The sequence below is a fragment of the Orycteropus afer genome, unplaced genomic scaffold (genome assembly GCF_000298275.1).
Source record: "Orycteropus afer afer isolate SDZICR_OR568_19922 unplaced genomic scaffold, OryAfe1.0 scaffold00031, whole genome shotgun sequence".
Taxonomy (NCBI): Eukaryota; Metazoa; Chordata; class Mammalia; order Tubulidentata; family Orycteropodidae; genus Orycteropus; species Orycteropus afer.
In genome coordinates this window covers 4,258,858-4,273,080 of record NW_006921618.1, presented here as the reverse complement: position 1 = coordinate 4,273,080, position 14,223 = coordinate 4,258,858, and the positions used below count along the sequence as shown (strand labels likewise).

The window sequence follows — 14,223 nt, the reverse complement described above, 5'->3', positions numbered from 1 at the left end:
TTCAGGAGGTGGCATATGATCAAGAACCAATGATACTGAAGGAAGAAGTCAAAGCTGCACTGAAGGAATTGACGAAGAACAAGGCTCCAGGAATTGACGGAATACCCAGTAAGATGTTTCAACAAATGGATGCCCCACTGGAGGCATTCACTTGGTTATGCCAAGAGATTTTGAAGACACTACCTGGCCATCGAACTGGAAGAGATCCATATTTGTACCCATTCCAAAGAAAAGTGATCCCACAGAATGTGAAAATTGTAGAACAGTATCATTAATATCACATGCAAGTAAAATCTTACTGAATTAAAAAACGTTTGCAGCAGTATATGGAGAGTTTCCAGAAATGCAAGCTGGATTCAGAAGAGGATGTGGAACGAAGAATATCATTGCTAATGTCAGATGGACCTTGGCTGAAAACAAAGAATACCAGAAAGATGTTTACTTATGTTTTATTGACTATTCAAAAGCATTCAATTGTGTGGATCATAATGAATTGTGGATAACATTGAGAAGAATGGGAATTCCAGAACACTTGATTGTTCTCATGATGAACCTGTACATAGATCAGGAGGCTGTCGTTCGAACAGAACATGAGGACATTGCATGGTTCAAAATCAAGAAGGGAGCGCATCAAGGTTGTGTCCTTTCATCACACTTATTTAATTTGTATGTTGAGCAAATAACCCAAGAAGCTGGACTATATGAAGAAGAACATGGTATCAGGATTGGAGGAAGACTTATTAACAACCTGCGATACGCAGATAATACAACTTTACTTGCTGAAAGTGAAGATGACTTGAAGCACTTACTGATGAAGATTAAAGACTGCAATCTGCAGTATGGATTACACCTCAATATAAAGAAAACAAAAATCCTCACAACTGGTCCAATAAACAGCTTCACAGTGGATAGAGAAAAGATTGAGGTTGTCAAGGATTTCCTATTACTTGGCTCTACAATCAACACCAATGGAAGCAGCTGTCAAGACATGAGACAACGTATTGCATCGGGCAAATCTGCTGCAAAGGACCTCTTTCATGTGATGAAAAGCAAAGATGTCCCCTTGAAGACTAAGGTGCACCTAACCCAAGCCATGGTATTTTCAATCGCCTCTTTGCATATGAGAGCTGGACAGTGAATAAGGAAGACCAAAGAAGAGTTGATGCTTTTGAGTTGTGGTGTCGAAGAATGCTAAGTGTACTATGGTCTGCTAAAAGGACTAACAAATCTATCCTGGAGGAAGTGCAGCCAGAATGCTCCTTGGAAGCATGAATGGCCAGATTTTGTCTCACCTTCTTTGGTCATGTAGTCAGAAGGAACCATTCCCTGAAGAAGGCTATCATGCTTGTAAAGTGGGGGGTCAATGAAGAAGGGGAAGGCCCTCAACAAGATGGACAGACACAGTGGCTGCAACTATGGGCTCAGGTATAGCAAGGATTGTGAGGCTGGCACAGGACGGGGGTAGTGTTTTATTCTGTTGTGCACAGGGTCACTGAGTTGGAGATGACTCGATGGCAACTAACAACAACAAAAACTCATAAAAAATGTCAAGGTCAAGAGAAACGCTGATGAATTGCTCCAGATTAAAGGACACTAAAGAGACTTGAGAACTAAATGCAATACACAATCCTGGGTTGGATCCTGGACTGGGGGGAAAATAGCTACAAAATGTATTATTTCAAACAATTTATAAAATTTGAATATGTACAATGAATTAGATAATAAAACCAGTTGTCCATGAATCAATTCCAACTCATAGAGACTCATGAGTTGAAAAGCAGACTTCTGCTTTGCAGAGTTTTCCATGGCCAATTGTTCAGTAGTTGATTACCAGCCCTTTCTTCCAAGGTACCTTCTGCATGGACTTGCACCTCCAACCTTTGCGTTAGCAGCTGAGCACATTAACCGTTTGTAATACTAGGGGGACTGTGGGTTAAATAATATTATTGTATGAATGTTAATTTGCTGATTTTAATAATTGTACAGTTGTTATATAAGAGGCTGTCCTTATCCTTAGAAAATACACAGACAGAATGTCTCCAACTTACTTTCAAAAGGTTCAAAAACACTATGAGCAAAAGGTCAAAAATACCATGTACATGTGTGCACAAGAGAATGATAAAGTAAATGGAACAAACAAAATATGAATAATTGGTGAATCTGGGTAAAGGGTTTATGGGAGTTCCTTGTATTATTCTCACAACTTTTCTTAAGTGTAAAATTAAATCAAAATCAAAAGTTAAAAAAAAATCCCCTTAAAAATAAAATATAAAGGTAATAAATATTGCCAGTACACATTATAAAAACGTTTTTATTTTCTAGCTAAACATATACACCAAACCGAAAAACCAAACTCACTGCTATCGAGTTGATTCTGACTCATAGTGACCCCCTTTGGTTTCAGAGGCAGTAAATCTTTATGGAAGTAGATTGCCCAGTCTTCCTTCCATGGAGTGGCTGGTGGGTTTGAACCGCCAACCTTCAGGTTAGCAGTCTAATGCCTTAGGCACTACACTACCAGAGCTCTTTCTAAACATATAATTTAAAATACTTCTCATTTCATGATGCTTCAAATTAGGAGTCAGCAAACTTTTTCTGTAAAGGGCCAGATGTAAATATTTGTCTCTACAGACCACACGGTCTCCATCCCAATGACTCAATTTGCTGTTGCAGTGCAAAAGAAATCATGGACATTACGTTAATAAACAGTCTAACAGTCCTAGCTATACTTAATAGCCTGGACCATTCATTGGATTGCACACCAGTTAAGGACTTGGCTACCATCTGTAAGGTTGGCAGTTTGAACCCACCTACCAGCTCTGCAGGAGAATGACCCAGCAATCTGCTCCTGTGAAGATTAGTCTAGAAAACTCTATGGGTCAGTTCTACTCTGTCACATGGGGTTGGTAAGAGTCAAAAATTGACTCAATAGAATAGCACTGAATAGCAACATGTTCAATAAAACTTTATTTCCAAAAAGGCAGCTTGCTGCAGTCTACCCACCACTGCTCTAGATAAGAGGGGTATCACCGTTTTGTGGTTTTGGGGATGTTGTTACTAATTATATTAAAGCCATGTTGCATTTATGCAACCATCTGAATATGTGTCTTCTTGATATCTAATCTAAAGGCTACTAAAACTGAAGGTCAAATCTCTCCTTTTATAAATAAAAGGGATTTACGAACCATCAAAATTGCTCCATGGAAGATGAATGAGAACAGTCTGTGACGCAGCAGAGAAGACGATCAAGCATGAACGTTGCAGGGAAGCAGCACTGCACTTGGAGTTCACTCTGTTGGGTGTGATCTTGGGCAAATCATTTGTCTCAATTTCCTTACAAAAAGAGGGGATCAAAAGTAATCTCACTGGACTACTGTGAGGATTAAAACAGATAAAACCTATGAAAGCACTAAATAAATGCCCAAAGCACTCGGGATGTTCTGTTTCCTCAGTTATTACTGAGTTAAAACACAATTTATTATGACAGTTTCCCCCCATAGACTCATGAGCCATTTTTAAAACTTCAAAGTCTAGCGAAAAGTGCATTTTATTGTTTGTAAATTATATCTTAAAGAAAGAGAGAAAAGAAACCCCAATTGAAAAGTGTATATAGTAAATGGTACTGTGTTCAACTACTGGCCAAAGAGTGGTGGTTTGAATCCACCCAGGGGTGCATTGGAAGACAGGCCTGGCAGTCTGCTTCCTGAAGGTCACAACTTTGCAGACCCTAGGGAGCAGTGCTACTCTGTGCACCGGGGCTGCCAGCAGTCAGAATCAACTGGACTGGCAACTACAACAGTTGATTTCAAATTGGATCAACTTGTTATCAATGTAGACAAAATGAAACAGCCTCTGATTAACTTCAATGAGTTTGTATATCAGATAAGGTTTAAACCCAGGCTTCCACTTGCCTAGTCATGGCTGATGCAGCGAAAACAGAACAGATTAGAATTTTAAATTTTCCTGGAATAGGAAAAATGACAGGTCAAAGCCCTGGAATGGGAGACTCAGGAGAGGTGTAGTGAGCCCTTTCAAGAGCCAGATGTACGACACTGGATTACTGCCAGGACTGTAGAGCGCAACACATTTCCAAAGCAGCACGGTTGGCAGCCATTTTTAAGCAGGGCGCCGCTGTTTTTCTTCAGCCGGCCTAGAGATTTTGTTGCTATGCAACACGCATGCTGCCCCTTGATTCCTAAGCGGGAGATTACATTTCCAGCATGGGGTCAACTTGTAATTCTCCCCATTCTGGTTAGTGTTCCAGTTCTCCCACACCATTCTGGTATTGCTTTGTGAGCCATGAGTAAACCATTGCTGAAGACCTTTTTGAAGCCCTAGTTTAAACTGGATCAAACTACTTTGAAATAAGCCAGTTGAAATAGCTTCTGACTAGTATAGCAGAGTAGTTAAGTTTGGGCTCAAGCTGGATTCAAATCCCATCTCTATCACCTCTTAGCTGTTTGTCCTTTGCAAAATTTATTCTTTCATAATCTGTTCATCTATAAAACAAGGATAACAGTACTTCTCTCATAGGATTGTTGTGTGAATTTAGCATCATGATTTATGTAAAGCCTTAGAACAGGAAAGCCTTAGAACAGATAGTGGTTGCTTCATTAAGGAGCTCTGGTAGTGTAGTGCCTAAGGCACTTGACTGCTAAACCAGAAGGCTGGCAGTTCAAATCCACCAGCCACGCACCGGAAGGAAGATTGGGGAATCTACTTCCGTAGTGATACTGCCTCAGAAACCCAAGGAGGGGTCACTATGAGTCAGGTCTGACTCAACGGCACATAACAACAACAACAGTGTAAGTGTTAACTATTATTATATATTTATTTGAAGTAATCAAAAAAGTTCTGCCTGGCTCAAACTGACTAGACCGGGAATAGAGAAACATGACCTAATTGACAGTTGATACTGAGCTCCTTTGAGCCCCATTTGGAAGACTCATGCTCTGTCTACACCTCCTCCAAAAGTTCCTGACATCCCCTTCCCTCACTTTCATCTTCCTGCCCTGAAAACCTTGAGGATTACACAGTTGAAGTCAATAAAATACTGAAGCAAATGCTCCCTAATAGTCATGTTTCCAATCAGGCTGGAAGCTCCTTGAGGATTTCTCAGATTCCTGTTCTGTTTCAGGTGTCCGTTTTTCCCTTTCCCCTCCTAAGCCTAGCACTGAAAACATACACTCAGTAAGTAACTCTGATATTTAAAAAAGCTTAGGAGCTCTGGTGGCACAATGCCTAAGGTATGTGACTGCTAACCAGAAAGCTGGTGGTTCAAACCCACCAGCCACTGCTCGGAAGGAAGACTGGGCAATCTACTTCTGTAGAGATACCACCTTGGAAACCAAGGGGTCACTATGATGCGAATCAACTTGATGGCAGTGAGTTTTTGGTTTTTGGTAGGGTGGAGTTTCAGGAGAGAAGCCACAGTACCTTTACTCCTGTGTTTCAACAGGGAGAGTGAAAATATAGGACATTAATGCATATTTATGAATGATGGACAGTGTTTTCCAAGTCTTTAGATTTTTATTAATATTATTACTAGGAACTCATTTGAGACACCCATTCACTCCCTCAGATCTGATTTTGACTGTAAGCACCAACTCCTTGAGCCTAACGACTAAGGCCTCTTTCTGTTCTGTAACAGGCCCCTGCCTACCATTAATATGCACTTTATTTTGATTCAAAGAGCAGCAATCTCTTTTTAAACACAAGTGCAAGCACGTATAATTGACCCGAACAGTCTGCTAAATTAGGAATTCTTCTTTCCCCTTTACAGATGAGGAAACTGAGGCAAGTTAAGTGCTAGAGTAGGAACTGAACCTGATCCTCTGACTCCAAATCCTATGCTCTTCCCACTTTACAGCCCACCTCTCCATGTTCACCGTCTCTCCCCTACCTTCAAGGCACTTCACCTAACAGTTATCACTAGGTTGTCACACTTGTTCCATGGGGGAGGTTGCTCAGTGAACATGGGCACTTCTGCCCTGTTCCTGCCCAAGTCTGTGTTTATTCGGATAGCATCCTCTAGTGTCCAAGGGAAGTGGTGATTGCAGCACACTTAAAGAAAAGAGTGGCAATAGCTTCCAGATGAGCTTATTATTGTAAAGTTAACATTCCTTTTGGTATTTAGAATTTCCACTTTCACCCTTCCACCCCCTTTGCATTGATGTAATTAGAAAGCATGCAACAGGAAACCGTTTGTTTCAGTACCATTTAGGATGAGGGCTGTTCCAGCACTATGGAGTCCATCCTTGTGGAAATATTTTGCTGAGTTTATTTGGACAGGTTCAAAAATAGTCCCTCAACAATACAATCAGAACGAACCACGACGAGTAAAATGCAATTATGGCTTGGTTACATTAAAAAAAAAAAAAAAAAGATGTAAACAGTGAGGTTTGGGAAAACTAAAAGCAAAACTACATAGTTCTCTCCTTCATTCCCAATCTCTGCATTTCTTGTAAGTGAGATTTCAAGACTGTATCCTTGGAGCTTTTGAACTGGATGAGAGAGGATGACACTCACTAAACGAGACAGCTCAACGGAGTGTGTGAGCCTTTCAGAACAAAGACATACTTCTGCAGAAGGCAAAGGCAGTCTGATAAAGACTCCCCTAGTGGGTACTTGGAATGCCAAAGACATTCACCTAAATGAGTTCAAAATACATATTGTTCTGGGCCAAATTATACAGTGTCAAGTTCAGACCATATGTATTTATATATGTTGGCAGAGCAGACCACTTTTGGGGCGCCACAGCTTTATCCCAGTATCCTGTGCCCAGCTGGGTTCCCATCACTCTCTCCCCCCAAACCCATGAATTTCCTTGCATTTGGTTCCAGAAGGGCAGACATGAAGCAAAGTCAGTTTCACAACCCCACAAGGGAACAGGGCCCCAGAGGACTTGAATTTCTAATGAAATTTAAAGTAGAACAGAATGTGTGCCTTTGCCAGCAAACTGGAACCTTCTAATGGTTGATTTGTGATGGGGGTAGAGAATGGGGACAAGATCAAGCATTGTACTCTGTCTGGGTCAGTCTCTGCTGAGAGTTACAAGGCAGGAATACAAAGTGCTCTGGAATTAAAGCAAACAGCCTAATGCTTCCTTTGGCTGGCCTTTGCCAGAACGATTCCCTCAAAGAGCTGACCAGTTTGTCAAAACACTTAAGTGGTGTTTCAAAGGTCTCTGGGCAAAGGGATCCATCCAAATACTTGCCTAAGACCTAATGACTAATGAAAGAGAGAAGTCTGATTCCAACGTCCCTCTCTGCTCCATATTTTTCTGACATATCTAGAGAATTGGGCACGTTGCTTTCTGTTTTTGTCTTTTTTGGAAGGGGACCTGTTATTCCACTCTCTGCCTGAACAAAGATGGAAAAATGGTAGAAAGATTGGGAGGAAATACTAACTTTTAAATCCAATATGGAGAAGACAAGTGTAAGGAATGAAATAGGTCACAAGGTTATTTTTTTCTTAACTACATGCGTCACCTTAGCACGGAATGAAAAGGACAAAGTAAAAGACAGCAGTGTGCCTGTGACAAGCCATGGCCATGCCTCACAGTCCTGGGCTCAGGCCCATCTTTGAGCTTCAGCTAATCTAAAGACGGAAAAGAGCCCAGAGCTAAGACCACTGCTGCCAGTTCCGGGCCAGAGCTTAGCATGCCTGTCTGGGGAGGAGAGCGGGGTAAAGGACCAGCGAGGAGATGGGCAGGGATTTGTTAATCCTGAATGTACTCATTACATGCAACATTTGTAAAAACTAAGGTCTAGTCAATGTTCCAGAACTGGGGTCTGACACTAGTTCTACTCAGCTGCAGGCCTCATCTCTTCTCCCCTCTCCCCTGCCAACTCTGGCTACCCTGAACCATTTGTAGTTCCCCTACTATGCACTTTCATGATTTTAAGCCTCTGCATGAGTTACCTTCCTTCTCTTCCTTGTTTGCATGAAATGCCTTCAAGTTTCAGTTCCAGTATTCCCTCCTCTACAAGGACACCCTTCACTTCCTAGGGAGACTTAGTTGTTCCTTCTCCTTTATCTTCACCCCTCGCCATTAAAACAATTCACCTCCAGGTCATAAGAGTCTACATGCCACTTTTAATCCAAATCACAATAAATAAAATAAAAATAAAAAGAGGAAGATGGGCAATCTACCTTCATGAAGATTTACCTCCTTGGAGACACCAATGGGGGTCACTATAAGTCAGACTTGTAATGAGGCAGCTCCACTCTGTCCTCTAGGGGTGCTGTGAGTTGGAATTGATTCAATAGCAGTGTTTTGTTTTTTTTTTCAAAATAGTCCCTAAAAAACAAAATAATAAAAGTGTCTACATGCCTGTTTTTCCATCAGACTCTAAGTTCCTTGAAGGCAGGGACTATGTCTTTTCATCCATTTCTCTCTGCTGACCACAGCCATGCCCAGCTCATGGTAGATGCTCATTAAACATTTATAGAATGAAGGGGCAAATGCAATCAAGCTCTGTCCATCTTAACTTTTATTATAAAGAGAGAAGACACACACACACACACACACACACAAAAGAACTGACTCACAGCGACCGCTCCTTGGGTTTCCGAGGCAGTATCACTGCGGAAGTAGACTGCCCAATCTTCCTTCGGAGGAGTGGCTGGTGGGTTTGAACTGCCAGTCTTCTGGCTAGCAGTCAAATGCCTTAGGCACTATGCCACCAGAGTCCCTTCAGGTATGCTAAATTGAGTTCTGGGAATCTGTACATTTTCAGAATAAGCTGAAAATACTAAGAATTACAAACTATATTTGTGTCCAGCCTCCCGGGTTCAAGTGACACCAAAGGACCAAACTCACAGCTGGGCATTAGAAATGGCCTTTTGGTCCTCAAACCTCAGCTGCTTTGTGAGGATAAAATTCACTCATTGTGGTCTTCCAGCAGGGCTTCAAATCAGTTCAGTCATGGCTGACGTAGGAAATTGGAACAGAACCAAATTTTTAAAATGTGGGTGAGGCGGAACAATAACCAGAACAGGAAAAATTATGTCAAAACCCTGAAATGTGATACTCAGAAGAGGCATAGTGAGCTCTTTTGGGAGCCTGACGTGGGAGACTGGTTTACTGCCAGGATTATTCAAAACAGAGTGGTTGGCTGCCATCTTTGAGTGGGGCACCACTGTTTCCAACTCTGTTGGTCAAAAGATTTGGTTGCTATGCAACACACACTGCCCTTGTTTTCTAAGAGGGAGGTTAAGTTTCTAGCAGGGTGTTGACTCAATTTTTCCTGTTCTAGTTATCATTCCAAATTTACAAATTTGAGTCCATTCGGGTGTTGCTTTGTTGGCCACATCTGAAACAGAAAGAACCAGTTTGAAGCCCCGCCTTCCAGCCAGGTGGGCATGCCACAAGCTTCTCCCACCATCCAAGAGAAAGCCCCCACAGATTAAGCCTATAGCAAGTCCCATGAAAACTGTAGGATGTGACATCATTGTGGTGACCCATCCAGTCAGCTTTCACAGTCTAAAAGCTAGCCAATGATTTGACATCAGTGCACAAGGCACAGCTGGGACATGCCCTGCCAGGATCCCTGGTGAAAACAACGTACATATCTCAAAGAGCTGCTGCAGCAAGGACAGGCTCACTGAGACGGTCCTCATCTCCCTCAGACCACGCAGCAGTCTCCAACCTCCCATTTACGGGGCGGGAGCAGCTCTGAAAGCCACACATCAGGGGTGGGCAGGGAGGAATGCACAACAGCGACCGTTTCAGGAGGGCTCGCAGGGCCGTGACAACGTGGTTACAGCTGCTGGTGGTTCAAACACAGTCCTCCTCATGCTCAGAGACCAAAGGAAAAAATGCAGGCAATGCACTGGGCTTCCTATTTTGTTTATTTCCTTTAAGACCACCTCCTTGCAATTTCCAGAGAGAAAATACAAAACAAGAAACAGACTTGGTTTCAAAGACATAAACAGTGTGCTGGAGTAGAAAGCATTACTGATAACATTGTTCCAGCAGAATGTCAGCTTACTCCAGGGCACGTCAATATTCCTGAGGAATAAACATGATTTCTCTTTTCCTCCCAGTGGGATGTTCTCAGGCCTAAGTCACTGCTCCTGTAAGGCAAGGACACTCAGGTTAGAACTGTGCAGATAACACAATGACAACCCTAACTCGATGCTTCAGGTCAGACCCAAAGGACCAATGGGGCCCAAATCATACCACACTGTCTGCTTTAAAACTGTATTAACAAGAGGACAGTACACATGCATCCACATTCGTAAAAGACTGGTTCCCCAGTCTCAGAAAACAAGAATGGGAAAGTGGAACAGGGCTAAACAATTAGTACCTTGGATAACTGCATTCCTAAAATCCATCAAAGGGAGCACGAAACCCCAAATCGAACTCAATGCCGTTGTGTCAATTCGACTCATAGGATCCCTCTTCAGGTTTAAGGCAGTATCTCTACGCAAGCAGATTGCCCAGCCTTCCTTCCGAGGAATGGCTGGTGGGTTTGAACCGCCAGCCTTCTGGTTAGCAGTCAAGTGCCTTAGGCAGTATGCTACCAGAGCTCCAAAAGGGAGCACAGATGAGTGAAAAGAGCATGACCCTGGAATTAACCAGCTTCCTAATTATGTGATCCTTGGCAAGTATCAACCTCAGTAAGATTCCACTCTCTCCCTGCTGAATGAGAGTAATACCCCCCCTCTCACGAATCTATTGGGAGGTCTAGAGAGGAAGGATCTAATGAAAAAGCACATAGGCCAGTCCCCAGAGCCTATCAGGCACTCATAAGCAGTTACCATAACCTGGCTGCACAGCCTCAAGCTGGGACTCTGCGCCTCTTCTCAGAGAGGAGAGCATGACTACATCGAGGCACAGACTCAAGTTCAGATAAAGTTACAGGGCCATTTTGGAAGAGTACACACAAGGCTGTAAAAAATGCAACAATATTTTCCACAGTAACTCCCAGACATTAAATATAATATGCATATAATCATCCCTAAGCCATCACCCATGACAACTCGGTTTGGAACAATGCAAACCTTTTAAACAATTAAAAAATCTGAAGCTCCTCTCCCAGTCCCTTCCTGTCCTCCCCAATATTAAGTTCTCTGGTGCCAGGAAAGTACAGAGGCAGGGAGCAGTGGAAACTACCTGTCGTCGCCTTTGGTGCCACACAGCTGCGCTTCTACTTGCACTGTCCCTCGGATTACCTCACTCTGGCTCTGGGGCAGAGATGGCTCATTAACATGGAGGGCGGGGAAAGGCCTGCCAGGCTTCCTAGCTGGCCAGCTCGCTCTGCCCAGCTCTCCTCCAGCATGCATAGGCTGGTCTGGAGGCAGCTGACAGGACCCGAGCAGGTTCTCAAACGGAGGCTACTGAGCTGAGGTGGAACTGTGTTATCTGAGATTCAGTGACCCTTGTGGCTACAGCTCCTGACCAGAATCAGGAAACTCATTTGTACCACATTTTCCGCTCTACTTGTTATTATGGTGGAACAATGGACAAGTCAGTCACCCTTTCTTGGTTGGCCGCAGCTATAATAACCCAAGATTTCTGCTTATATGGCACCTCACAGCTTAAGAACATTTAAAAAAACTGTTCACGATCTCATTTAATCCTCACAACTACCCTGTAATACAGAAATTATCATCCTCGTTGAATGGTTAGGAAACAAAAACTCAGAAGCAAAAAGACAAGATCACATAGGTAGCAGGTAACAGGCCAGGAGTCACTCCCAGTTCTGTGTGCTCTTTCCATTAGCCCTGCTGCTGCCCAGAGCACACTGAGCCTCGCTCAAGGGTACCCTGGAAAAGAGACAGTTCTATGCATCCAAGAACCAAGTTCTTCACTGAAGACTGTGTTGCTACAAAGGTTTTTTTCTTACTAAGCCTGTGACCATTAACATTTATATCCAATATGACCTATCTTTTATACTCCATTCATCCACTGTACAGTTACTTAAGTGCCAACTATGACCTAGGCCCTGGCCCTAGAGCTACAAAAATAAATACCACCTCTTCCTTGAGGTGCACCCAGTCTCCCATGATCTTTTCACTTAAATCTCACAGTAAATAATCATCTAAAATAAGGGAAAAGAATAGGCTGCCACACACAAAAACTTTAAGCAGCATGCTATCCTTTTGCCTTTTTTGATGTGTAGTAATTCTCCAGCATTTTTGACCAGTAAAATCCACCTGAAGACAAGGACTTCAGCAGAATCATGTGGGACTTCCAGTCAACAACTTGCTCACTTCGATAAAAAGCAGACTAATGGCTGAATCTCATTCCTAGCAGTCTTTAGATTTAGCCTGAACACATGTGGCATGTTTACAGGCTGCCCTAAATTCTTGAACAAAAGGTGCTATTTATGGATATTTAACACAAATCTACTTTACTACTGATGAACTTCCCACAGTTTTAACAGTTTCAAACAGCTAACATGTGGGCCTATGGCTGAATGCATACATGCACCTGAAGGTACAGAGGAGCCTTTCAGCATTAAAGCAGCGTTAATATCACTAAGGGCCAAAGAGTACTTCTCATCTCAGTGATACCACAATGACACACGGAGCTTACTGATTCTGCGCCGTCTACAAAAGTCTTCAGGGGCTCAGGAGAAACCACCTTTTTCTTTTGAAAGACAGTAAAATACAAAGCTGTACGTACTTTGACATATTTTCCATGAAGAAGATACGGAGCCTGGAAATCATGTTGACAGTTGGAGTAGGCCATTCCCAGTCCCATGCCAGAACCAAAGGCTAATGGCCACATTCTTCCTAGTGAACAGAAAAAGAAAAATCCCAAAAGGGAAATATCAGGAGACGATAAAGCTTTTTCCCAGTAAAATCCATTTGTTTAAAAAAAAAAACTAAACCAAACTCACTGCCGTCAAGACCGATCCGACACATAGCAACCCCCTTTGGGTTTCTGAGGTAGTATCACTACGGAAGTAGATTGCCCAATCTTCCTTCCAAGGAGTGGCTGGTGGGTTTGAACTGCCAGCCTTTTGGTTAGCAGTCAAATGCCTTGGGCACTACACCACCAGAGCTCAGTAAATATTCAACATACATCACACTGATGACTCTAATGAACCAAACACTTTTGTTGGTGCTTAATAAATGGCACATACACAAAAATGAGATCTGTTAGTAAACTTACTAATTTAATAAAATTTATTAAGTGCCTAAATTGCTAGGTTCATGGCAAATAAAGTGGTACAATATGAAAACAGGAGGCCTGGTTGATCTAATAATCTCTAATCTCTAATAATCTGCTTATTTTAACTAATTTCTTAACCTAATCAGAAGTAATAATACTTCCAATATTATTCTTCAGTATTATTGAAAATGCCTGAATTTTAAAAATATATAAGAATTTTCTAAGTATTTTCGTATTTTACTTATAGAAAATCATGGGGTTTACTTAATCCAATAGTGTGAATGATTCTTTCCTATCAGCACGATGTCTACGACTCTCCAGCTGTGGACCCCCAGCCAGTTCCTCACAGAAAGTGGCTTCTATGCCATATCCAAACTTCAGAAGTTCTTCTACAGAATGAAAAGGGACATTGCCTGCCTTTTGCTTAGAAGAATTTTTGGCTAAGGAACATGTGTATTTCTGGTCCACTTGTTTTTATTGCTAGCAGGACTCTCATTTCTAAGTTCCTTTAGAAAAACTTGCAATTAATTAGAAATATTTGAGGGCGTGGATTTGGCCAAATGACTCACTGGCATAAAGTGCAGACTTTTACAATGATGTCATATTTAAGATTTCAGGCTCCCTGACTCAGTACCTGGGGGGAATTCTGGAGATGCCCAACCCATCTGGCCCTCTTCTGGATTCATGTTCTTTGTCTGACTCACTTTCCACTTAGACTACCTACCCTCTCAGGAAAAGATGGGTTTGGCAGTCTTCCAGAAGGGTCTCTGCTATATTATGCCTCCACTATGACAGTAGGTTGGAAAAGTTGTAAGAGTAACACTTACTTTTAAAGAAGGTAAGTGAGAAAATAATTCCTAATCCAAAACCAGTACCTACAAAAGGAAGGAAAAACATGTTAAATCTCCTAACTTGACAAAAAAAGAAAATGAACGGTTCTTAAATGTGAACATTTTATAAAGCAGGAGATTATTTTTTTCATAATTCCATACACGGTTGATTTTCTCACTTCCACCCTTCTTTCTCGTTGTCAGAGGCTATACAGAGGCCTTTGGTGCCCCAGTCCACAACAGGACAGAAAAACGAAAAACTGT

General features: G+C 42.2%; 1 protein-coding gene across 1 annotated transcript in view; it reads right to left on the bottom strand.

The window, feature by feature from the left end:
- Positions 1–11,118: 11,118 nt before the first annotated feature.
- Positions 11,119–14,223, bottom strand: part of MICOS10 (mitochondrial contact site and cristae organizing system subunit 10) — a 48,529-nt gene continuing 45,424 nt past the window's right edge. The window contains exons 2-4 of the mRNA XM_042780264.1: positions 13,957–14,004; positions 12,548–12,747; positions 11,119–11,310 (exon numbers count right to left, since the gene is read on the bottom strand). Of these exons, the coding sequence (XP_042636198.1) occupies positions 11,119–11,310; positions 12,548–12,747; positions 13,957–14,004 (440 nt within the window). The remainder of the gene's footprint in view (positions 11,311–12,547; positions 12,748–13,956; positions 14,005–14,223) is intronic.